General features: G+C 41.8%; 1 protein-coding gene across 2 annotated transcripts in view; it reads right to left on the reverse strand.

Moving 5' to 3' along the window:
• Positions 1–8,750: 8,750 nt before the first annotated feature.
• The window catches only part of LOC125021760 (replication protein A 70 kDa DNA-binding subunit-like), a 41,489-nt gene continuing 23,329 nt past the window's right edge, over positions 8,751–26,910 (reverse strand). For both annotated transcript variants that reach the window (XM_047607931.1, XM_047607930.1), the window contains exons 13-17: positions 26,572–26,701; positions 18,460–18,636; positions 18,211–18,318; positions 17,945–18,031; positions 8,751–9,339 (exon numbers count right to left, since the gene is read on the reverse strand). In XM_047607931.1, the coding sequence (XP_047463887.1) occupies positions 9,238–9,339; positions 17,945–18,031; positions 18,211–18,318; positions 18,460–18,636; positions 26,572–26,701 (604 nt within the window). In that variant the 3' untranslated portion in view covers positions 8,751–9,237. The remainder of the gene's footprint in view (positions 9,340–17,944; positions 18,032–18,210; positions 18,319–18,459; positions 18,637–26,571; positions 26,702–26,910) is intronic.

The following is a 26,910-nucleotide window of genomic DNA, read 5'->3' on the forward strand; positions in this document are numbered from 1 at the left end:
ACAAACGCCAACTGTGACATCGCCTCACGCCATCTGTGTCTGGGCCAAAGAGTTGCCCTTGGACACGCCGCAAAGATTGCAGCCAACGGACAGCTAGTATGTTTAAGTTTAGAAAAGAAAAGAAAAAGCAGAGGGTTTATTATTATTATTTGACTGTTGACTGACATTGAGTGGCAGTCCGGTCTACGGCTTACTGTACAAAAGTCTGACGTTGAAACTCATATACACTGAAGGACCATGACGCACCAGAAATAGCCTGTGAGAGTGGGTTTCACTTTCTGAGGTGTGTCCTGCAGAGTTGGCACTAGCCGGGACCTCTGGTGTCTTTTTGTATGGTTGAACGTGCTGAATCAGCATCCAGAGCCCGTCGGTGGGACAGATCTCAAAGTGGCAAAGTCAAGAGGGCGCACACAAATAGAGCACGGCTTGTTGTCCATCTTTATCTCATTTGAATGTTCAAATACACAAATATTTTCACCACAACTGGATAAAGAATGAAGAAACTGTAAATCACGGTCGTCATTTTTCAGGCCAAGGAACCCCAATTACGTAGGGACCCCCTACACTATATGTGTTCTATAATAAACTTGGCCTAGTTGTAATTATAAATTTACATTATTATTAGCATTTTGCATCCAGTATTAAGTATTAATATATATTTTTTTAATTTCAAACAACAGTATGGTGGCCGTGCATCTGCCGTAAACATAAACATACCTCTATATATCATGCTCTGTTAGCTTCTCTGCTAACATTGCAGAATGTGGTGCTTTGTGTGAAACATTGTGCTGTCGAGACAGCTCCTCTGTCACTGAATCACTGAATGAGTGAATGCTGACTGAAAGGTAATATTTTCTGCCTCCATTAATCATGTTCATGTGTATTTAAGGAAATTTAAAAAATATATAAAAATAGTGGAAGCGTACCTATGTTCCCCCGGTCCTTAACCCTGTCCCTAACCCTAACCCTGTTTTTAAAAAAGCTAATCAACCAAAGATTTGCAACCTCCCTGCAGTACTTCCGTTGATCCCCTAGGGCTCAAGGACCCCCTGTTGAAGACCTATGCTGTAAACCAACTGACCTACTGTAGTGTTTGCAGTGACATACAGCAGGTGACATTAGGTGACGCTGTCAAGTGGTTGGGTACGACCCAACTGCAGGACACAAAGAGAGGCAGGAGCAGAAAAAACAAATTGACTCTAACAAAAAGTTACAAAACTGGGAACAAAAGGCATTGCAGGGTAATCCAAAAGACAAAACTGGAATCACAAGAGCCAGATGACAGGGCAGAGACTACACAACAGAGTCAACTTCACAGCTGACTGGACAAAAGGGGGTTTGGTAATAAAGTAAAAAAAGAACAGATGATATAACAATGAATAAGAAGTAACTGAAGATTTGTTGCTGGTTCTGTTTCTCCAAATCTCACTGGACTGTGTCTTCCAACAGTTAACCATATTTGTACTATCTAATTTAATTAAAGGTGCCATACATCCACTTGTGGCAGTTTTGCTCCTCCCACACAAGAACATCAGTTTCCTCTCAAGAGAAGTGAATCCACTCTTCTTCTCTGCATCACAGGCTTAGCTTCACAAAGCAGCAACAAAAACCTCTAGAAACGAAAAGCGGGGTGGGGGTGGGGGGGCAAATTTGACTGACACAAGCCCCTACCACATCCTGATAATATATTTCTCATAATCACACCCTGTATCCAACTGCACTTCAATTGGGCCGCTTGCCTCCAGCAATGAAACATCCAAAAAGTCAGCTGTCACAGCATGAGCGCCACGCTCTGCACCGCTGAGCCTTCACAACAGAGCCCAGAGACACCAATTTGTCCGTGGACAGACGCCACAGTAGACCAAAAATATAGCACAGCATTTTGAGTAATGTCAGCTATTCACACATTTGTTTCGTTCTGTTGCACTTAAACTTGCCATTGTTCTTCATCAACACTACAAGTGCAGCAAATTCTGACCCTAGCTCTGAGGGAGCCATTAGCTTAAAAGGAAGTAGTGTGCATCATATCTTAAACTTGGTAAAATGCACTAATACAGTGAAACACTTTGCTCTTTAGTCAAGACTAAGGGGTTTGTTAAGGTAATGAAATGATTGGTCACTGATAGAAAACGATTATGCTTGTTAGATATCTCTGTGAAGAACTAAGAATTATTGAGTATATGCAAAACATGTTTTATTGAGGTCACAGTGGTCTTAAACCACTAAAATCTAATCACGTTTTCGCTGTAAAGGTTCTCAGTCATCCAGTTCACGGTATATTGAAAAGGGTTTAAAAAGGCATCTGGTCTGGTAGAGTTTTGAGGAGACGTTTTGCCACTCATCTGAGTAGCTTCTTCAGTTCTAAGGGACTGGTGGGAAGTTTGAGGTCTAAATAGGAAACTCTGGGTAAAAATCCATCAGAAAATTGCTTGACTTGTTTCCGTTAACGACTGGTATAACTAATGTTATACCAGTTTCTTTCCCTATTAATTGTTCTCTAACAGCCTATTATCATCAGTCAGAGGCTCCAGTCTCAAGGTGTGAATCACATCGGATGGTTTTTTGTCTGATGTGAAATGGGCTTTAACTTCTGTCCCTAGGAAGTCAATGACTACAACACTCGGCTTCAATGTGAACAGGAATGCCACGTCCACCCACTAATATACACGATGGTGTTGATGCACCTGCTTGTCACATTCTGATTGTGTTACTGGATGGCCTGTAAAACTGTGTCATTGTAGAAGCTCCAGGGCTGCGAGCAACACAAAAACAGAGCAAAGTTTTGGTCTACTCCCATAAGAGACCGATCTCTGAAGGGCAGTCATTCAAACAATTGAAATGTGTTGTTACATGATCATTAAATGCATGTGTGACTGTGTTTATATACAGCTTGTATATGGCATCGATCACGGCAGCGCACAGGCAAGACTGTGTGAGATCTTTGAGTTGTTCTGCATCCGAGGAGAAGAGGAGATTCGGCGACAGATATTGGGCTCTGTGCAGGACGCAGTGATTTACTCAAATATCATCAGCCTTTTGTAAGAGTGGGGATTTGACCGGCCCATTCTTCAGGTCATCAACAAACTGAAAGCGTTAAAAAAATACACCATGCTGTCCATTGTTTACCTGCAATGTACTGTACTTAAATGTGTAATGATGATGTTGTCAATGCAATGACGTATGAGAGGGAGAAATAAAACAGACATGCAGCTCTCACAGTGGGAGGTCAGAACTGGGATTTCTGGTGATGTGAAAGCACGGCAAAGGCAGGTCGACCCGGGTCTGAAAATCCTGTGTCGACTTGGGATTTTCGCTGTGAAATGGGTATAAGACTGGATTGTAAATTGATGGCAGATTATATCTCAATCCACCTCCTCTGTTTGGAAAGTTTTTTTTTTTTTTTTCCAATTTGACATAGATGGCTTCCTTGCAAGAAATCATGTTTACTCTCAGGTGGAAACCATCCACCCCAGTCTCCCTGTCATTATTACAGTCTTTTGCATCACAGAGCTATCCAGTCCGCTATATGAAAGACACCTTACAAATAAATCCATGGACTACAAGCAAGATGACCAGACGCCTCAAAGAGTGTAATTAAAAAATAAGTCCTGTTCCTCGGGGATAACCACATCACACATTATATAAATACCAAGCCTCAAATTCACACAATGAGATGAACGGATAAAACAAACTGTAAACAGAATTACTCTGAAGAATAATCCACCAAAATCAGCATCAAACCTGACAGAGTCAAATACGTGATGAATATTCAGATCATCACGTGTTCCCAAAAAGCTGAATAACTGCATGACAAATGTGCTGTAATGCTCTACGTATCTGGTGTCAGTGTGAGATTTCATTTCTAGCAAAGGCTGAGGAGAGTCTCCCGTGTGCCTGGGAGCAATCTTTAATTTAATCCTCGACTTATTAAATCCACATGCCATATAAACATGCCAGTATAATATCAATCTGCTGTACCTAAAGGAGCACATAAAATTTAATGTTGTTACTGCCGTAATTTAAGTTACGATACGTCGCATGCCTCAGTTCATGACTCTCACTGTGTTGTAAACAGGCTCTAATTGGTAATTTAAAAATGTTCTTTCTCCTAAGAGCTATCATGCATAAGTATGGACACAAAGCGTGCACCGTGCAGGATGGCCTTGGTGTCGACTTGGCCTCTAGCTCTCCAAGAGGAGCAGAGGAGAAGAAAAAAAACAACATAAATGCCCTCGGGCCAAATCTGTTTGTGGCAGACAGAGGGAGAAGGAGAGCAATATGGAAGGTCGGTTTAACTGGTGGTGAGTAGGAGAGAAACAAAGACCAGAGAAGATGAGAGGCAGCACGGAGTAGGAAAAAGATAAATCGATAAGGAGCTCAGAGAGAAGCGATGACGGCCCCGCGGAAACAGTGCGAGGGAAAAAAAAAACAAAAGGTACCGTAGGTGGACAGGGAGGCAGAGGAAGAGACAGATGAGGAGAATAATGGAATGAGTAGGGCGTTGAAGTGGGGATTGGGTTATATATGTAAAAGAAAAAGGAAGGAGGCTGAACAAAAGGAAGAATGGCCTCCTACAAGTCAGACAAGTTGAGAGAGAACTCTGCACGTACAGCTCCCCGCCACGTAACATTAAAGACGAGAGAACGCTGCAGAATACCTGCCGCCTGTCTCTGGAGCTCGTTTGACTGGGACGACTGAGATGATACATACATCCATGCACGCGCACGCACACACGGAAAATGCAGGGCCTATAAATACCCTTGTGAGCGGGAGGTGTCCTTGATAAAGCTGTGAAATCCATGAACAGAAACAGGCAGTCAAACTGTCTATTAAAATGTTCTGTAAGATCAGCAGAGACTAAGTTGGCGAACCAGCGATGCACACTCTTCTTCTTCTTCCTGTCAGTTGTGTGATGGCATGTTGTGGATTAAACAAGAATTTATTTGTTGGCTCACTTCAATGTGTATATATATATGTGTGTGCGTGTGGGTGTGTATATATATATATTAATAATAATCTTGAATCTGACCCCCTGGAGCACTTTTATGTTCACAAAACCTTCACAGATAGTGGAACAAAATATATTTATAATTTGAAATTCACAATTTTCCTCTTGGTTCAAGACAAAGAAACATTTGGTTTTGTATTAGACTGTCACAAAATTAATCTCAAACCGCAGCCCTAGGTGGATCCAGCTAGATGTTGGTAAGGTGGTAATTGCATATATCTCACTCCAACTAGCGCACTTAATCCGTCTGTGACTGCAACAAGTTGCTGCTGTCATTCTCCCTGTCTTGTTAAAGTGGCACGAAGTTAAGTGGTTGAACGCAATTGTACGGACATCACACAGAGCTTTTGTTGTTCTTGACGTTCATAAATAAGATTCACTGATGCGTCTGTTGGTCTTTTTATCAAGCTTGCTGTCACTCTAATTTGTGCCTCATCATCCTATGAACATGCCTTGTTCTTTGTTGTTGTTCACTGTTTGTTCATTATTGTTTCTATTAGTATTATTGCTCCAAATACAATTTCAGTATTCATATTTGGTTGCGTTGTCTTTTACCTTTGCTTTCACCACTGTCTTCTCAATCAAACCAGTCAAGTAGTCAGTGGGCCACCCACCCTGAGGCTGGTTCTGTCTTAAAGGACCAGTATGTGGGATTTAGTGACATTCAGTGGTGAGGTTGCAGATTGCAATCAACTAAATGTTCTTCCTTCTCTCTTCTCCTTCTCTCATTGAGCGTGTAGGGGAACCACTGCTATGAGATTCCTGAAGAGTGGTTTTGAAGCATGAGATTAACTGAGGTAGGCAGCTAGCAACATTAACTGTATGTATTAAGCTTTGATGTTATTTAAATATTTAAATATTAGTTATGTAGTAAATCAGCCCACATACAGTTATCATGCCTGAAAACATTAGTTATAGGGACCAGGCTGTAGTAAACAAGGGCTATGGGTTTGACATGAGATCTATGGGGCCGACCATAGAGCCAAAGCAAGTTGGGCTCCCCCTGCTGTCTGGCTGCAGTATAAGTCATAAGCTCCTCCTCCTCCCCCATGTTAGTGGATGGGACTTGGGCTGAAGTAAAACACTAAATTACACATAAAACATTTTTTTTCCAGGATGGTTTCTGTCGTTTTAAGTAGATTCGATTCTACGGAAACAGAATGGTCCTGTTGAACCATGCGAGTTGGAAATTCAGTGTATAATCCAACATTTCTTTGTAACTGGTGAAGGTAGAGCAGAGTGTTGTATTAATTAAATGAAAACTCGAGTTAGCCTGGAGGAAGTGTGGTTGGGTCATCGATATTGTGGTTCCACACGACTCCACTCTCAGACTGTACTGCGAAAACTGTGAAAAGTCACAAGATGGCGCAACCTGTACGTATCCCCGCGAAAATAGCTTCACTTTGGCCAATACAAGGAACAGGGGACACGTCATCCATATTTATATACAGTCTATGGGACTGACTCTTTGCTTTTAAAGTCAGCCTCAAGTGGCCATTAAAAGAACTGCATCTCTACCCTGACTTACTTTTTTACTCCTGGAGGTCGGAGAAACATTTTAACACGGCAGTTGTAGCTCACAATAGATTGATTTGTAGTAGTGGTTGAACAAACACAACCTAAAACATTAATTCTGGATACACGCTGTTCCTTTAAAAGGGAACACTTTATTCCCCTTCACTTCACAAATACTGTCAGGTGTTGACCTCACTGAGTAAAGTGCATTGAGATGACAGTGTGTATCTTTGGATTTGGCATTATTATAAATAAAACTGAATGGAAAAACTAAGCTGCAGAAGTATTTCTTTCTTCTTTCTTTTTTTCCCCCCTGACGTCTTTGGCATTTACCAAACAGCTTCAGGTGAATCAGATCAGCACTTGAAATGACAAGTGTAAATGAGACCACAGAGAGTCGGAGTAAAATTGGAGCCTCAAATTAAAAATCCCAGTGACATTTGTAACCGCTGCTATGACTAAAAACGCAGTCGGGACATATTTTAGATTGTAAGACGTTGCTGTCTGAATATCACATGCACACAATTCCTCAGTGAGAGGCACAGATATGAACTGTCCTACGCGTGTTTGAGGCTAAATAGCTGCTGCATATATTGCTTCTCTTAAACATCGCTCTGTTGCATAGTGTCCACACACACACCAACACAGATGAGCTTGACTGAACGGCAGTGTGTTTTGAGATAGGACCGTGAACAGATAGTCTGTGATCAGGGCCTTGACCTCTGAGATAACCACAGCCCATTTCCATTTTACTGCCCTCGCAGCCTCACACACATCGTGCAGATAGACGCAAACCACACACTCACCAGACTGAAGCTCCCACATTCCCAGAAAGAAGATATGCCAGCTGCACCGGCAATTCAGTCCGCTGCTGCTTCGCATGTCAGATAAAGTTCTCGGGAAGATAGCGTAAAAAAATAAAAAAATAATAATAATAATAAAAAAAAGGAATTTCTCCTAATCTCTTCACTGTGTGTCACCACAATGCCTCGGGCTGGTTCAGGCCTCAGACTGACGTGTCTCCATCTTAAGTCTCAATCACCAGCAAGGCTTTAAGTTGGAAATGACTTCCTGATCTCATGGACTCCCTTTTTAGATTTGCAGAGCGGAACAGAGTGTTACATTGACTGCACCCGCTTATTCCAGCAGTGTCAGGATTTAGTTTTTTTAATTATTTATTTCTTTGACCTGCCGAGGTTTAAGAGCAAAGAAAACGTGTCACTTCAGATGTAAGTGGTTTAAAATGTGCGGGAACGTTTGAATCAAGAGCAGCCTTTAATCATTCCCCCCGATTCCTTTCATACTTTGGATTTAAAATGTTTTCAGCGCTGGTAAATGTTAGGCCGCTGCTTTTAGCGCGTTAGGTCAGATGCTGTTGTCGCTCTTTAAAGCGATGATTAGAGACTACAACCTCAGAACGCTGCGAACAAAAGAAAACAAAAGAGAGACTGATAACGGAACAAGCAGGGGGAAAGGCCGCTGGGATAAAAAGATCAGTGTATGCAAACCTCCAAACGCAGCGTGGCAGGCAGCAGGCAGGGGACGGCGCCGATGGAGCAGGCGTCTCGCTGCCAACATAAATCAGCGTCGTGCCCTTGAGCCACACCTTAGTGGAGACAGGCCACCGAAACGCTGGCTCCGTGCTCCAGTGTCTGAATGCGCACTCACAGCGAACAAGAAGTTGCCTGCAAAGTTGATAGACACATTCAGGTGTAATGCAGAGCAGCAGTGAGATGCCACATTCAAATAAAAACAGGATGGGTAATACAGCCTAAAATGACTCATTATATAAGACTATTAGAGCACTTGGTCCTTTCCATTAGTACAAATGAATATTTTCTCGTGATGGGATAAGCTGCAGAAAATGATGGTGTAGATGAACTTTGTAATCCTAAACATTGCTACAGGTGTGATGGAGTGGAAAACCAAGAAGATAATTACCTTGCTGGAGCCTTCCACGGTGTCAGAAAAAGTGAAAATGAGTGCGTACGGATTAATAAACGGCAGAGCTGCGCGCTGGAAGTGACGGCCCAGTGAAATAAGCAGTAACACTTTATTACCGGTGATAGCAGCTTACACGTGTATAATGTAGCCAGCAGTCTGCATTAGTGCCAGACTACTCTTTAATACCGTCTAAGATATTAAGTTTCTGTGGAAACCAAATTCTCTTTCTAAGATATTTCTGGACCTACAGACGTCATGGGAAAAGATGAGGTGCAGAGACAAAGACAATTCTCTCATTTATTTTTTTGACAGCGAAGAAAACAAACCTTCATATTTCTCACTCAGCAGTACAGTTCAAACATGTCTGACAATATCACTCTCATTAAAATAACACAATAAAACAATAATAAATGAACTCTTCTATGTCAGAAATTTTAAAACAAGGAGATGACACACTTAAAGAGAAAACACTGATCTTCGTTGGTATATGTTAAGACATAAAAATATAAGCAGGTCTAAAAAGCTGTTCTGTAACCAAACCGAAGTAAAAAGCGTTTAATTAAAGGTAAGAGTCATTTACATGACAGTGAAAAACCAAATATCAGACTTTAGTTTGGCTACCATTTGTTGGGATGAATCAGTGGACGCCCCTCTGCTGCCTTAGTCAGATATGCTGCTATCTCGCAGGTGGAAAGAGTCGGACACCAGTCACGGTCCAGTCGAAGACGCGTTTAATTACCATGCAGCCATCTGGATCACTGGGACCAAGTTCAGCTCGACAATTTGTGAATGTTACTGAGGAGTCTCCTGCAGTATTCCCTGTGGTCGACGGGTTGGACTTCCAAAACCGTTACCTTCACACGACTCTCATCCTGAGGAGGGAAGAACAATCTGTAGTTAAATGCAGCAGCAGCATTTGATAAAGAGAAAAATCTTAACAGTAAATGTATCAATTGTCTTTTGATGGTGTCTTTTGTAGAGGACAGCGCTTTCAGTTTGCTAATAGCTGGTGTTTTGTTGCCAGCTGAGATGCTTTTCTGCAGCATCAATGGTCCCAGAACCTTTATTATGGCACACCTTCATAAGTGAGAGCAAACGCCAGGCAGGTCCTTGCACTGCTTTTCAATTATATCAGCAACTATGTCCCAAAAACTCCCTTTTGCCAAAATCTGTGTAAAGCCAAGTGGATTTTAATGAACAATCTAATTTCCGTTCTCTTGGCAGAGTGAGCCGTCATGTTGTTAGCTCGAGCAGAACCACATAATTAACGGAGTATTTAATATGTTGATTTGCATTGATTAGTTGTTGTTCTGTATCATACAGTCAATGTAGTGAGGACATGTGTCGTTGCTTTTTTAATGGCGTGAAACAAATGTTACTAGAAGCTGCACCACAGTGCAGACCTCTGTACGTGAATGTGAAAAAATTTAAGGATTTCTCTTCGACAACCATCAGAGTGTTTAGCAAAACTCAAATTGGAGCATCAGCATTAAAAAATGTGGCCCTGAATTGACTGAACATAATTTGGAAGTAACCCAATTGGCCTCAAACTAGTCTCCAACTCTGTAACTGTGAGTATCTCTACGATAAAAACAATTTGGGGGGGGCGACCGGAGCATGAAAGGCGACATTTCCCTTCCATTTCCACAAGTGAACAAGTGTTTTTCTCTTCAGTGAACGAGATAAACGGCGACAAACTTCAAATTATTACACACGGCCGTTGATAATTTGAGGATAAAAAGAACAAACACAACGCCACATGGAAATGAATAATAATAAATGCAGTTATAAGCAGACCGAATCCCCACACAGCTCTGTGTCACAGTGAGTCTCGGCAATCTGTAGTAACGGCCACCTCCACTGACATATACGCCGCTCAGCCACAACATTTTAAACCACCTGTCTTGAATCGTGCAGGTCTGCCTCATGCCAACAAATCAGCTCTGACTCGTGAAGTAATGGACTCCGCATTAGCTCTGGAGGTGGCCTGTGGTATCGAGAACCAAGTCATTAACAGCAGCCTGGCTAATGCTCCTACAGAGCTGCTATGTCAGTATTGTCCTGTAATTACAACCTCTAAAACACTCGTGGTGGAGGGATTTCTTTCTTACTGTGTTGAGTTGAGTTTCTTCACACACTTTAATAAATGGCAACTGGAACCGAGGGGACCGGTTGGAGTTGGGGCTAATAAATGTTGAATTGTTAGTTTTACCGAAATCACTGCAACACACAAAAAGAGAAAAGACGTGGGAGTAATTGGTGTGTTTGACCTTTAAAGTGAGGCAGAACGAGGGACGTTTTCCTGAACTTGGACAAAGGTACAGCTGTTGTGCTCTTTGTTACTGAGTTGTGTAGTAGAGATGTGCAGCGTAAATGTGTTTGAAGTTTTCAACAATGTGTCCTACAACAGTTCCTCTGTAGGACTAGTCTTTCCTGGCTGTCCTTCTTTAGAGCTTGTTTTGGTGGATGCTAACCACAGAGTAGCAGGAACAATTAAAATCAATTTAATTTTTTTTAAAACCCCTGACAGGAGAAGTGAATCACATAACGTGAACAATTTGTGATAATTCAATGTTCTGCTTGGAAACTTTTGGACCAGGCATTGGTGTAAGTGTTACTTAGACATGGACCACCCACCTAGACCAGACCAGACACCCCACACCCCATAGCAATGACGCTCCTTGATGGCACACACACACACACAAAAGCGCTCTAGGAACAACTAAAACAAACAAACAAACATGATAGACAGCACAGGGTGTTGAACTGGTCTCCAAATTCACAAGATCCCAAACCCCAATGATGTGCCGCATGCAGCTGTTGCTAGTTAGCTGGTGTCTAGGCTAGGCTAGGCTATGCTAGTTAGCTGGTGTCTTCTTGTCGGGTGCTAGTTGGTAGCTGACTGCTAGCCTGCTGGTCGGTTTGTCAGTTTGACTGGATTTCTAAATGTGTTCTGCCTCGGGATTGTAACATCTTATCCTGTGTAATAATTAATGTGGGATGATCCACAGAGGACCCTCCCTCAACCCATAGGACCTAAAGCTCTAACAACATCCTGTTGTCAGACACCCTCAGAAGGCCTGTTTTAGAACCACAAGGGGGACCTACACAATATAAGAGGAAGGTGGTCATAATGTTATGCCTGATCAGAGCACCATCAAATGATGAAGTGGTTCCTCATGATGACGTAAAGCCAAAAGCTCATTTCCATTATAATCACAGCCTTTATTAGAAGGATTAATCCCATGACAGTTCATTAATCAATTAGTAATTCAAACAGCGTAACCAGCGTCAGGGATTTAACATTCGTCCATTATCATGCTGCATGTGACTCCACACCTCCATTAGTATGTTAACGTTGTATCTACCTGAGGATTGGGGCCATATTAGGTGATACAGGGGGCCATCGAGACGGAGGTTCCACTTCAGGTGACAACTTATTTAAAAATAATGGTCTTCCAAATGTGGCATGTTACTGTGAGGAAGGGGGCCTGTTTGTTTAATGTGCGTCGGATAACGGTCCAATCACATCTGGAGAAAACAATTACTCAGTGGCCGAACATTCACCCCACTTGTCTAATTCACTTTCAGACGGTGGGGTGAAGTCAGGGTTCTTCCCTGAGGAAATAAACAACACGGCTTCCTCACCGAAGACAAACAGCGGACACACAGCTCCGCGGACGCAACCCACCCCTCTCGCTGACGCCATAAAGAGAATTAATGAGCACGCTGTGCTGTACCCAACAATAAAATGACATAAAACTGAAGATGCCTGTGGAAGAAATAACAAAGCTGTAAATAAAACTGGGATAAAGGGGAATGTTTAGCTTTTTAGCTGAGGTAGTGATGTGGCCGTGGGACAGGAATGTGTGGAAATTCCCTATTTGATCCTGACTGATGCCCTTAAAGATACTGACATATGGATGTGCCACGACAATCAAATTGTTTGGGATGGACTTCATGTGGTGACGGACAGAGAAGTAACAGTGATAAAGTCATACACGTCATGTGAACCCTGTCAGTTGTGTTGGTTTACAACAAATAATATATAACAGGTGCCCTAAAGCATGAGGGGGATGTTTTCTGGAGAGTATGGATCTCTGACACTACGATATAACAGTGGGTTTGACATGTTTACATAGCATTTACAAACGATGAACTGTAACCAGGGACTGATTCTATTTAATTTGCTGTATTTTTATTTTGATGTTTGTTTGTACTATTTTCTTGCTCCTTCTCTAATTTCTTATGTACATTTTAAAATGTTAAAATTGAAAAAACAAATAATATTTAACAGGTTAAGTGTATACATTGGTCTCTAAAATGTTCCTAATGAACACATTGTCACTGGTTAACTCCAGCCCCATGAATGAAGAATTCCTTCTGATTAGGTCAGACTGCTGCTCCAACAGTGGCTTTTACACGAGGCATTTTTATCCTGACTGTGTTATTGTGTAGCGTCTATAAATGCAGTCATTGCCAGAAACATAATAAAGAAATAAGTGACAAAAAATACTTAAGAATCGAATGTGAACATACACTATGCAGTGATTACTTAAACGGTGGAGTTGATAAGGCTCTACGTGGCAGGAAGCAAAGATCACAGCATCGTGCCACACAACCTGACGGACAGCCGCAGAGTACGGGTTTGTAGCTGATGTAAAGTGATTGTGTTAAGTGTGTACTCGGCTCTTGATGGCCTGTCCGTCAACGTAAGTAGCGGAAGAAAAGCCGGTCCCCTCTGACACTAATGCATTCAATGAGGTAAAATCAATCCATTCACTTTAGACAAATGCGCTCGTGCTCTCGCCTGAGCACGGGCGTATGCGCGCACGCAGTTAAAGGCTCCACTGCAGGTGCACATCTGTTTTTCTACCTCTAAGATGAACAAGCAGCCGGGAATATATTCAAAGACCTGACCAGGACTGGTAACTCAGTTATTGCATCCACCTAATGGTAAGAAACCCGATACACTCCTCCAGATGCTAAGTGCATCAATACTCCCGGATAGTGTTTGTAAGAAATGCAAATTAGATGCTTATATCAAAAGTGCACTCATCTGCGCTCAGTAAATCTAATTCACCGCCATCTGAATTCTGTTACCAGCACTTGGAGCAGACGGATATGAGTCTGTAGCTCAGGTTTCTGATTCACTGCAAAATGCTGTTGCCTTAGAGAGGCCCCACCTCAACGATATGTGACAGTTTAGATGGAACTGTATTAAATTCAGTACTTATATTTTTATCTGTTTTCGTCGGCAGGTGTTACATATAAAACACATAATAAATAGCTGTCGTCCGCGCTGACATCATAAACTATCAATATATACCATGACTGTTCTATTATTCTGCCTACATTTCCAGTCATTCCCACTCTGCACTTATGGAGATCACTTTAGCGAAGCTATCACTCCACCTTACGTACTCAGCTGAAATATACAAAACAATCATCTCCCGTGTGGAGGATTATTGCTTCAAAGAAAGCCTTTGGGGGGGGAAGCAAACTGAGGTGAAGCACACACACACAAAGTCCAATCAGATTCTGAGATGACTCAGTAGATTCACGGTCATTTACAGGATAATACAGAAAAACTGAGGCTGGTCCAAGAAGAGTCATATCTATATCTGAGTCAAACCTTTCTCACGTTATGAACCTTCCTGACCTGTGTTGATCATCTCTCCTGCATTTCTTGGCCTCATAATTAAATGTTTGTCTAAACCTAATGGTTTCCCAACGTCGACACGTCCCAAAAAATAAAATATTAACATATCTCATTTAGCATTACACATACAGGTCTGTTTGAGCCTAACACCATTGTGAACATACTCTACTGAACCATTTTGATTTTTAAAAGGCTCCAAAAGTCCTCACAGACTTAAACATCTGACACACCATCAACATTGTTCTTTATATAAAGACTGGCTCGCTGGGTAGAGGTTAGAAAAGTGAGTGGAAAGTTTCATCTACTTTCATCATTACTCAACTATTTGCCTCTTTTCATCTGGTACAAGAAGACATCATTGCAAATCCTTCAGGAGAGACTGTCTCAACACTTAAAACAATTACTGCCGTTTGACACTCTGACACATTCCTCCAATGAGGAGGCACCTTTGCCACAGTAATCCCTCTTCCACAGATGCTCACTAATGGCTGGACACTGGTCATCAGCCGACCGTGGGCTCGGTGTGTCACGGCCTTTAGCTCAGACCAGACGGGGGGCGTGGGGGGGGGGGATTTCTTCATCGCTCCCGTGCACTGATGAGCGTTGGACTACAAGCTCTCTGTTAATGAGTCGTCCAACTCAAAGCATCAGCCACTCATCACTGGAGCAGTGATATATCCAAGACATAGACGTCTCTAGATAATGAAGATTCATCTGCTGTTTTATCAGTGTGAATATCCTGTAACTTCTTAAATTTTCTTCTGTTGCTATGAAGTCTCAATATCAACAAGTAGGGAAAAAACATGTAATATATCTGTTATGAACGGGTGCAAAAGTGGTAGATGTTATTATGTATGGGGCCCCATATCTAGACAAACTTGAGTGTCTATGCAAGAAAAGTTTAAAATATGATCCTAAGCGTACAACCTTGTGTGTAATTGTAACGCACACATTTGGTGACTTCACTAATCTCGTTAAGCTCCGACATTTCATCACACTGCTCTATTTTTGTGAAAACGTCACGGTAGACGTCTGATCTTTTTTATCTCGCGTCACACTCAGAAAGTCTACGGGACGGAACCGGGGAACAAAGGCTGAAAGGAACAAGTGAATCATGAACTCTCGTTCTCTGTCTGCGTTTTGCGTCTTTCCGAATCACGACTTTTGAAAAACAAACAAACCCGTAAACTCTGACTCACACCTTCTGAAAATAGGACCTGAGTACAGTGATGAGCCTCGTGTGTACTGAACTCATTATCTCTAAAATGTTCTTATTTGGGCTTATAATATAATACAAAATAACTTAATATAATATAATATAATATAATATAATATAATATAATATAATATAATATAATATAATATAATATAATATAATAAAGTAAACTTCTGCTTTAAATATAAGCATGCATTGCAAAATACAGGCTTCAACAGCAACCATTTTATTCATTTCAAACTGATCTGATAAAGAGCAGAGCAAACTGAACACTCTTCTGAATGTGGTAAAGTGCCCCAGTTGTTGGAACTGTATCTTTACCACTGGTGATATGTTTTGTATTTCCTTGTGTTCAACTGTCGGTTCATCTTGCCAACTTCAATTGGAACTTGTTGGTTTGTGGTTACAATGTGGGAAGTCAACTTTTGCAACAGTAACATAATGCAGGAAGTCGTACACATGATCAAGCATAACATTATGACTGTGATTAGTGGGGGTCTTTGGGTCCTATGGGTTGAGGGGGGGGGGGGGGGGGGGGGGGGGGGGGCTGAGGGGAGGTAGGTCAACACCTTGTGCTGTTCTTCATGTTTTTTTTTTTGTTTTGTTTTTTTTAGAGTTGTTCCTAAACCGTTTTTGTGTTTGTGTCTATGTGAATCCTGCTGGGGATAACTGCCTTCATCAAGGAGTGCTACCACCCGTCGGTGGTTTTAATGATGTGGCTGATCGGTGTATACTGAAAAGATGAGGCATTTTCCTCAGACATGATTTACACATATTTTAAACTCTATACATTACAGTGCACTAACCTACATTTCTGAAAACATTAGCAAACACGTCACAACTCACGGCCCTCGATGAAATTTTTCACTTCATCATAAATATCTCAACGGGGAGGGGGGGGCGTTCATCTGGACCTCTCTCAAGAGCATGACAAACACGACCCCATTTGAAGCCAGACTCTGTGTCACAATTTCTCTGCCATGACATTTTCTGTGGACACTCATGGCGCAGAGAAGACGATTTACGGGTAACATTCATGCTCCAAAGGTTATGAATTATTTGTTTTGAGCGAGCACGAGTCGTCCTATAACTCAGCTTCATGACTTTATCTTAAGCTCCACCACTGGCTGTAATAAAAGCCATATCATCAGTTTGTTGTTCGCTATGACAAACTCTCCTGAGCTGTGCATTGTAATGAAAATTGCAGCCTTCAGCATTATGCTGCCGCTAATGGGGCTCCGGGCCTTTTCTTCCAGGACGGTAAGTAGCGACGGCATGTTGACATTTACTGTAAGCAGTCACTTCACTTCGCATGTGAAGATTCGACTTCACGGATATAAAAAATCTTTGAGTGTTTATTGAGACAGCTGCTCCAGGATATGTGCATTCTTGTGTATAGAGGCGGAATGGCAGGACTCTCCCCCGACTTCTCGTGAGTCTTCCCTGACAGGCCTTCACGTTATTTTCCAGACGGTGAGTAAAGACTCATGAACTCTCAGTCCTTATAGGATTTTCCTGGGGTCAGGACACAGACCGTTCAGAGCTCATCCTACATCTCAATCATTCCACTCAGACTCTCGGTATGTGCCCCATGTAGCAAATTAGCCTCTCAATAATTAAGCTAATTGGGTTTAGACAGACAATAGCTAAATGCTAATTAGTGCCTAATTAAGAGAAATGAATCCACAGCTGTATTTGTTTTCTGTTATCCAAAGTGCATTGGCTATATAACAACTCCCCCGTCACCCTGATACTAATTGAAATGATTTCGGATTCATGTTGTGTGACTGACAGTGTGTTGTGATTACGCTGCAGTTGCGCCTCTTGTTTTGTGGCTGCAAAAGATAACAAGCGACTGTGGGCCTGGCTTTACAAGTGTCCTGGACGGCATGTAGAGTGTTAATTAAGCCGACACACCGCAGTGTATCATGCAACCAACACAAAAGTGACGCCCAAAATAGAACAGGGAATGTTCACTTTATCTTTGTGAAAGAATATTTTGTTTAATGGAGCAGGACACTTTTAGGTTACTAACAATTTGGAGAGTGCACCTCACGTCTCTACTTGTCGGATACCCGAGTTTCGCCGAAATTACTTTACGTGGCTCTGGGGAAACAAGGCAGAGTGAGCGAGCGCTACGCAAATCCATAAAAAGATGTAGACAAATACTAAATGTTGCAATTTGCAATTACAATTCCAGAATTGAAATGTGTCTGTATATGAAATAAACGGTTTACACACACACAAAGACACACAGAGCAGCCAGCGCTTTTATGTTTGAATGTGAAATTGACCCAAAATGAGGACATTTACTGCTTATAAAACTTATTTGCAAGCCTGTTTATTTTTGAAAGCCTATTTTTCCAGAACCATTACCAGTGTATGGGAGAAATAAAATGCCCGCTGGTGTATTTGTTCAGAACAGCGATAAGACAACTGTTTGTGACTGACACACATTAGTCAACATCACAGTAAAAATGCGCGCAGGACAATCATGCGCGCCGTCGTGTGTCATTAAACCCTGCTCTTTCATTCCTGGGGAACTAAACTGCGTCGCATTGCATGAAATTCCACTGTGCTCCCGGTTATAGCTACTTACATTATACGTCTCCAGCTTGACTCTGTTTTTGAAGACGTGAGTCGTGAAGTTGACTTTCTGGAAGACTTCATCGAAAGCAGCTTCATCCTTTAGGACAAAGAAAACAAGGTGTAAACAAAGTCAGGGCCAAGCGGTTTACAGGAAGTAGTCCGGCAAAATTGCCAAAGCAATTTTCCTGTCAGATGTGGAAAAAAATAAAAATAAAAAAAAAAACTAGTTTAAGGAGTGTTGCGTATGCGTAGCACAAATCCGTATGTGTGTCTCACTGTGTCTCTGAGCTGTCCCAGCGTTTCTGCACTGTGACCTAGCAGGGCCTCAGCTGTCTCCTGGAAGCATGTCACCCACTGGTTATCCCCGAAGTCTGCCAAGTTGGCCTGTGGGTCACAGAGACAGAGATGATGAAGGGATGAGTGATTATTTCTGTGCGTATTTGTGATGACGGAGGCCGCGGTAGTCATCGCTGCATGTGACAAGCATTAGCGATGTGCACTGTACCGTACGCGTGCCGCACTTACAGAAAGCAGGAGTCTGTATTTGAAGTTGGGGAATTCTCTGTTGCACTTCTCGCAGCGGTACAGTCCGTTGCGCTGGTCCACGACCTTCTTGTTGCAGTCTGCGGACGGACAGGCCTGGTACAGACAGTTCTCCTTACGGGTGTACAGCACAGTCGCGATGCAGCTGAAGTAGTCCGCCTGAAAACGGAGACGACAAATTGAAGTCCGATAACAGTGACAGATCAATAAAATCTACCAAATCACATCAAACTGCGTCGCGGGGGCTGAAGTTAATTTGCAGGTGCTGCCCCCTTATGCATTATTGTACGGAGGGTTAATCTAACCTGAAAACGAAGTGAAGCACTGGAAGAGTCTTTCCAAATAAACCATGTCATTTAATTAAGTTAAACATTTTTTTTTAAATGTTATTTTAATTGTTTTTTCTGCAAAGAGAACGTGACCGAATGTTTCAAAAAACATCACATGAAATGTTTAACTTGGCAAACATGAGTGCAAGAGTGAAACTATTATTTCTGGAGCTGGGTGGTAAAACTAAATAAATGAACTGATTCGCTAGATTATTAATTTAAAGGTTAACGCTGGCCCTCGGAGGCATCAACCGAGTCATTAGAAAATGTGGTAAACTGATAATACGGGGCATGTGCTGCAGGAGGAGGGAGGCCATGAGAGAGCAGCAGTGTTATGGATTTAGAACTGGCAGCTCTCTGCTTCTCTGCTTGGAGCGCTGGCCGATGTTAAAACATGAAGATGACTGTAGATGTCCAGGCTTTTAGTTGTGTTCTTTCATAAAATTTTCAAGGCATATCCATCAGATTTCTTTTTTGGAGCCAGAGATGAGAATAACACTGCGCCGCGTTTTCAGCATGAGACACAAAATGCACGGTGAATTCAAGCTTAATCCATAAAACAGACATAAGAAGGCTTCTTGTTTCAGGAGGAACGTGTCATTTATGTTCGCATGTATATAGCGTAAATACAGCAGTTGAAAGGAATTAAAATAGATAGATTTTCTTTATATATTAATCTTCTGAAGATGTTGTTTCTTAAGCTTAAAATAAAAGAACAGCAGTGATTGTTACGTGTAAAAATGTGTCGTTAGGACTGGTCTGGTTCCAGAGACGAATACGTTCACTGACTCTTTAAATGCTGCAGAAACACTCGGGACATATGGAAGTATGGATAACGAAACACAAAGCAAACTACGACTGCCAAGGAACCACATGCACACTTCCACTGAGCAGCGCTGATAAATAAAAGAACAACATTGTTTACTGTTTATTTATAAAAGCCTTGCTGCACAAACTACCTGCTTATCTAACAAACTTACTTACTTTTAAGCTATTCAGTTACTCCACTCACAATCCATTGGCTCTTAATACTCCAAATGTTAGCACTGAGGTATGAAAGGTTGCCTTTGAGTGTTGTGCACCAATCAAAAGGAATAATTTTTGTCAGAACATTACAAATTTTAATCAGTTCAAACATATTATCATGGAATCCATGCACTCTGAGCGTTCATGTACTTTTGTCTTCCCATCTATGATTGGCCTTGCTTTATGTTTACATTGTATGTATTGTATATTGTACTGATGGATTGTCTGTAATCAGGGTGTCATTGGAAAAGAGAGTTCGCCCTTAATTGGCCCTCCCTGAACAAATAAAGGTAAAAGAAGAGAAACAGGGTATAGATAGAAGAGTCATAAGTAGGAGACCCTACCACCACCCTCAACACTAACCTTTACACCTGATGTTTGGAATGAAAAGTGTTGAAATGTTCAGCTCTGGGGATCAGTGGCAGCCAGTGGCACAGACAGATGAGACTACATACGCACCGCAGACATCACCAAATCCTACATGCAAATGTCATGCAGTCAATCAGGAAAGAGGCCGACTCCAAAGACGGGGCAACAATTATTTCTGATTTTTAAATTCGTAAAAACAAAAATCAGTGCATAAGTATTAACATCTGAATAAAAGCTCAGTTTTTAATTTAGCTGTGGTGGGGCCGATGTACTTAAAAATAATAAAATCAACCAGATATTCAATTTGCCTTAAGGGTCCTCAAATGTTTGCAACAACAGATAACTGAGGACTTCTTAGCTTAGACTTGGTATATTCATAAAGACATAGGGGGTCCGCGACCCCTAGGGGTTCTGTGGAGGTACTGCAGGGAGGTCGCAAAATCTTTGGTTGATCAGACATTTTTATATCGTCTTTTTTTTATTTTTCCTCCATAAATTAGATTTTTTTTAAAACACACATTAATAATAGGTAGGGGGTCCCTACTTAATCTCCTCATTAATTTGGGGGTTCTTGGCCTGAAAAACGTTGAAAACCTCTGCATAAAGACACGGACCATTCACTGTTTACATTACAGTATCATTAGGGTGGGATGGTTAATGTGTCTACTCCTTCCATGTGTACACAACCGTAAGAGGATACAAAAACAGGTGCAATTTAAAAGACTTCGTTTGATGAAGTTTGAGCTTTGCGAAGCCCGTTGGAAACTTTTCACAAGCAGCAGCAGCAGTCTTAAAGGTGTACAGTGAATGGACAGGACCGAGACATCTCATCAAAGTGTTTGTTGTGTAGGAGGCAACATCTTGGCGGATGAAAAAGATGGCAGGTGGCACAGGCTGTAAGAGCACAATGAGTAATCAGCAGTCCACAGAACAAGAGTAAAAATCATAAAACAGTGCTGGGGCACGATGGGCAACTTCACAACAGTCTGTTTAAGCTGCTGCTTCAAAGCGGCGCCCTTCTTTCTGCTCTGGATCCATGGCAACAACTAACAACCGCACGAGCAACGTTCATTTATTCATGACCACATCCAATAACTCCAAATGATGGAATTAGTTAGCCAACATACAGCGACATTAAAAGAAAAAACCCTCTTCAGTGCTTCGGATGAATAACGCCGTGTGGATTCTTTGTTCTCGACATAATGATATGATTCTTTTGGCATTTTCTTGTGTTATCTTCATTAGCATTTTTAAATCATAACTAATAAATGTCATGAGACAAAAGTGGGAAAAAAGAAAGTGAGACCAAGAGGAGCAGAAGTGCTACTTCTAGTGCGGGTGATTTTTAAAAATAATCTACTTGAAAACAAAAAACATTCTCGGATCAAAATTGGCATCATGTGCAAACGAGCGTGTCCAGCTGGTAGATGTACGCTGTTTACACATCTTCATTTGACTTCCCAACAATCTTGGAACAGTTTTAAAAGACAGCAGAGGGAGTTTGAGAATTCTTTGCATAATAGACGTGAGACGAGATGAATCTCGCGCTCTCGCCTTTTAATACAAAAACCGTGCTAATGTACACACACACACACGCGCGAGCACGAGCACGCTGACATATAGATATGTCTGCCATGCAAGGTCATGCGCAAGGACCTAAACTTGCACAGTGTGCAATAGGCGTACGACGAACTAAACTTCCTCGTGCTGCGAATTTAAATGAAAGAGTACACAGTCAAACAGATTCAAATTAAAATGCAGCGATGTTGCTGTAATTTAAACAGATATTACCACCTTAGGCGGCAGAACTCACACTGGTAAAATCAACAGCTAAAAAGGAAAGGAATGCTAATTCTGGGGGGAAACGGCTATTCTCTCATAATGTGGAGGAGCAAAGCATTCGATTTCCATAAATATAAATATAAAGAATGCACGTGGCAGACGAACTGAGCTGCCTTTGGAAGGAAGCACACACGTGTGCGCGGTGCATGCCAAAGTGTGATATGTGATGCGTGCACATGCAAGGAAATAGCAGAAAATTCCTTTTTTTTTTTTTTTCTCCTACATTCACCACAAGGTATTTACCAGGCCTTAAACAAGACGTTGGAATTGAAGCCAGAATTCAAAATGCAATGCTTTAAAATGCATTCTAAGCAACAACTACAAGCCCGAGCTGGGCCAGACTCATTACTAACGTTGTCCTAAATGAGTCTATCAAAGACTCCTTCTAGGACGGGGGCCAAATCCACACACACACACACACACTCACGGAGAAACGCAGCTCCTTGGTTACACAACCCACACTTTCTGCAAAGTGTTTGGTAAGAGCATCGAATGTGAAAAGGCCATTGTGTTCCTTGCGTCCCTTGTGCGAGGGATGATGTTGTCCTGTGTCCCCATGACCTCTGCGGATACTGTCAGTCAGACTTAGAGCTCTCTGACACTTTCCCCCCCGCTGGCTAACACTGACTCACAGCCTCATAATCTGTCCACGCATCCATCCACCCCAGCACCCATGCCACACAGCAAGAACCCTTCTGAAACACTTAGTAGGAAGGTTTTTTTTTTTTTTTTTTTTTTTAATTAGGAGCATTTCTCCCGTTAGCAACAGCCCTCTCCTCCTCAACACTCCCATGTTTCCGGCCGCGTGCCTGCCTCATCACATTCTGCAGAATTGGGCAGATTGGAGCGCTGGAAGGCTGAAGAGGTGGGAAGGCGATGGGTGGGGAAGGTGGCAGGAGGGTGGACGTAGAGGGAAGGAAGGAAGGAAGGAAGGAAGGAAGGAAGGAAGGAAGGAAAGGACAGGACGCTTTGTTTGGGGGCGCTTGTTGAGGGCTACCGATGAGACAATGTGAGGATAGAAGTCAGGAGGATGATTCCATCAAAACTAAACCGAAATAAATCCCACCGTGTTTGTCATCAACCTTTCTCTTCTCGATCTGTTTTTTTTTTTTTTTTCCCATCTATCTCTCTGTATTCCAGTGTGCACACAGAAGCCTTGAGGCAAAGTCTTAACCTTAACCACACTTTGGAGAACGTAGAAGAGCAGCACGGCAAACGCTGCATTCACAAACAGACACACACAAATAAAGATTCACTCTCACTCACGCACACACACTCTCTCAACAGTCTGAAAATAGTTTTCATTCTTATCACACCAAATCCCCGTGTCACCTTCTGGCACCTAAATGCAATTAAAATTTGTATGTGGAAGGGCGACCAAGTGAAAATCTACTTCACATAATTGACGGGGCTGCACATGCCAACTTTAATGCTTGTCCCCCAACTCACACATTGCTACATTAATTAGAAAGAGCCCGCGCACTTAGATCCACACACCCACACACGCAGATGCACAGACAGAGTCGCACACATGCATGGAGACAAACAGGTAAGAATGTGAAATTAGATTCCTTTAAACTATAAACTAATTATTTGGATTCCATTATTATAACCAAAGCTGCGGCCTCGGAGTAAGTCACAGACAACGCTCTTAAAGCCTTTCAATTACAGAAACAGTTGGGGGTATGTGGAGCACGGAGAGAGAGGATGAGAGGAAGAAAAAAAAAAGGACAAGACAGAGCAGAGAGAAGGTGGGAAAAAAAACTGAAGAGACGATTTTCTCACCTCTCTACGCTTTTTCCTCTCATCTGCCAGTTAACTCTTCCCATCTGTATCATTTCCCTCAGCATAACCCAAGTCACCTCTGTCTCTTAGTCATCGCACTTTTTCGCTCCTTTTTTTTTTCTTCCCACTTTTATTTCCCATCCTTGAGCGCGGGGGTTCGGTTACTGACATGAACTTTAAGTGGCTCCGTGTGGCTTTTTCAGCTCTTATTAGAAACTACACTGATCTTCAAGGAGGAGACTAGCATGAGATAAACCTAATTAATTATAAGGAAAGTTTAGTAGTGGCACATACCACTCACTTGCACTATACGTTTGGGTCATTTTATGTAATGACACTTCCTGTAATGGCGCACGGTTCAGTTTGAAGGTTCTCACATGCTCCTCACGCTGCGTCCGGCAGCACTGCTAAAATGTGAGCGGCGCTATCTCCCCGCCGCAGCTAAAACAAGAGAGGCATGACTCTAATCCATGAAGCCGTAGAAGGCACAGCCTAGAGCGGCTCTGTTTACAGAGAATGGAAGACTGACTCTGGATTTGTGGTTGTCTAAACGCTTGTCCAAATGACACTAAGTAGCAGTCAGGTTTGAACATCACTAAATCCGTGTCTGTTTACAGAAAATCTCCTTTGATAGTATTTAATAAGAGGCCTTCAATCTCTCTCGCTGCGTGACAAACACATTGTGACCCTGTAACGTTTAGTAACAGGGGTTGTTTTTTATGTGTGCCTTGGTGCAATTCAAACGGCTTTATTGGCATGACTACATTCAGACATTATAGTGTTATAGCACCCTAAAGCTGTGCATGAATTCTGATATGAATTTAAAAGACATGCAGCACAATTGTTACTGAATTGAACTGAATTACTGCCTTGTCAGGTTGTAGTTCTTTTTCATGTTTGTCCAGACTACAAATGTACAAAATTCACCATTTTATCCAATTAGACGTGTGTGAAAGTTAGTCAGAATTAAGAGTATGATTATTGAGTAGAAGCCAAAACATGTTTTCTTGATGTTACAGTGATCTTAGACGACCAAAATCTAATTACATTATCTCTGTGAAGGTTGCCAGTGGTGGAGTTTCGAGAAGATGTTTCTCCACTCACCCGAGTAGCTTCTTCAGTTCAAAGGGACTGGTGGGAAGTTTGAGGTTTAAATAGGAAAACTCTGTGGGTGTAGACACATCAGAAAACGTGAGCGGTGAAGCGTCTTCTCAAAGCTCCACAAGTCCAGTTGCCTCTTTAGAAGCCTTTTGGATAATCGCATTATCCTTGAGTCCAAGTGGAAATGAAAATGTGAAGAGATTCATATAAGGTGTGAGATTTTCCAGAAGACTGAGGTGGACAGATGGCATGGACATGTGAAGCCTCAGTGTCCTGCCATGTTCTGTTAACAAATTTTAGTGTGTATATTGGTGTGTGTGCCTGTGTATATGTAGTGTGTGTGTATGCACATGTATGTGCGAGTGTGTTTATATGTGTCTGAATGTGTATATACGGGGTGGGTGGGGGTTCTTGATTTTGTTTGTTGTTGTAGCACTTTTGGTTGCATTTTTTGTAGGAAAAGTGCAATATAAATAAAGTTTGATTTGATTTGACAATACCTTAAAATAATAATTAATAATAATAATAATGATAATAATGACTAGTATTAAGATTAAAAAAATCTTCATTTGCAAGACCCTTGGATTAACAGCAACAAGATCGGATCACTTGAATTTTTAACATATCACAGCAGAGAAGACGTGTACAAAAGCAAATTCACATGCAACGTGTGTCAACTAGAGGTAAAATATTGTTGTAACATCAAGTTTTGTGAAAATCTCTTTGGTAACTGTTCAAATTGAATCAGTCGCTCATACTCAGCCCTACGCTCCCTTGCTGTTTTGATCTACCTTGTAAAAGGTAAGCTGAATGCGGCTCTAGGTCAAACTGTATGTGTAGCTAGAAGGAGAAGATGTGGCAGTGAAGCAAGACAGAAAGCATTACAGTCCTGACGTTAAAGTGCGTCAACATGATGGATGTGTCCCTGTGTGGCTGCAAACATCGCTACAAAACTGTGAAGCTCCAGCTCCTTGATTCTCTGGAACTGACACCAAAACCTGCTGTTTACTGAGCTTGTCTTGCAACACCGGGAAGATTGTCTGCTATCAAACTCTGCTGTACTGTAGCTATGCTGATGTTACATCATCTGCACCACGTTTCTTTCATTCCTCCTCAAACAGTAGCCAGCTGCCCGAGCGAGAGAAGGATTTTCTGGCTCACATATCAATCTCTTTACAACCAAGAAGAAGCTCAGACACTGAACTCAAACTGCAACATAAGAATAACATTTAGATTTTACTAGCTTCATTTCCATCTGATCTAGTGTGTAGATCCCCTGTTGTGTGACACAAATGTAAATAAATAAGCCAATCTAGAACTCAAAAATCTATTATAAAGCGAATGTAATTAGCATCACAATTGATTGTTGCACTCAGGCTGCAATCAATCCGCAACCAAAGTCGATAAAACATAAAAACCGAATTTTATTTCTTTCTGTATTGGCGTCTTATTATGGAAATGATTTTAGGCTCGCCTACCCTTTTCTTTCGATTTCAGTCTCTGGTGATTTTCTTTTTCATTGAGGTGAACTTACCCTTTAAAACGTTGCTTTCTTCCTCTCTTTTAAATGCCTGTATATTTAATGCTGACTTTTTTTTTTTAAACCAATGACCTGACATGTGTATTTATGAGAGCACTGCACCTTCTCTCCGTGTCCCATGGCTTCATCCTTAACGTCGCTCAGCGTTTTCCAATTCACCCTTGATCCTCCTCCTGCTGACCACGTCTGTGTAAGAGATTGGCTGTCTTGTGCAAAGCCTCCGTGGTCATACCTGCAGAGCGGACATTAAGATGGAAAGCAACACGTGAAGAAACAAAAGTATCTGCAACCTCGTTCATACACCAAAACAAACACGAGCGAACACAAGAGATATTAGCCATGTATCATTACGAGTGAGTCTTCAAGGGGTCTGGCCTAAGGGTCATGAGTAGCAGGGTGCAATTGGTTGATTAGATATTTTTCATATTTTTTTTTTTTATT

Source organism: Mugil cephalus, chromosome 15, assembly GCF_022458985.1.
Source record: "Mugil cephalus isolate CIBA_MC_2020 chromosome 15, CIBA_Mcephalus_1.1, whole genome shotgun sequence".
NCBI lineage: Eukaryota > Metazoa > Chordata > Actinopteri > Mugiliformes > Mugilidae > Mugil > Mugil cephalus.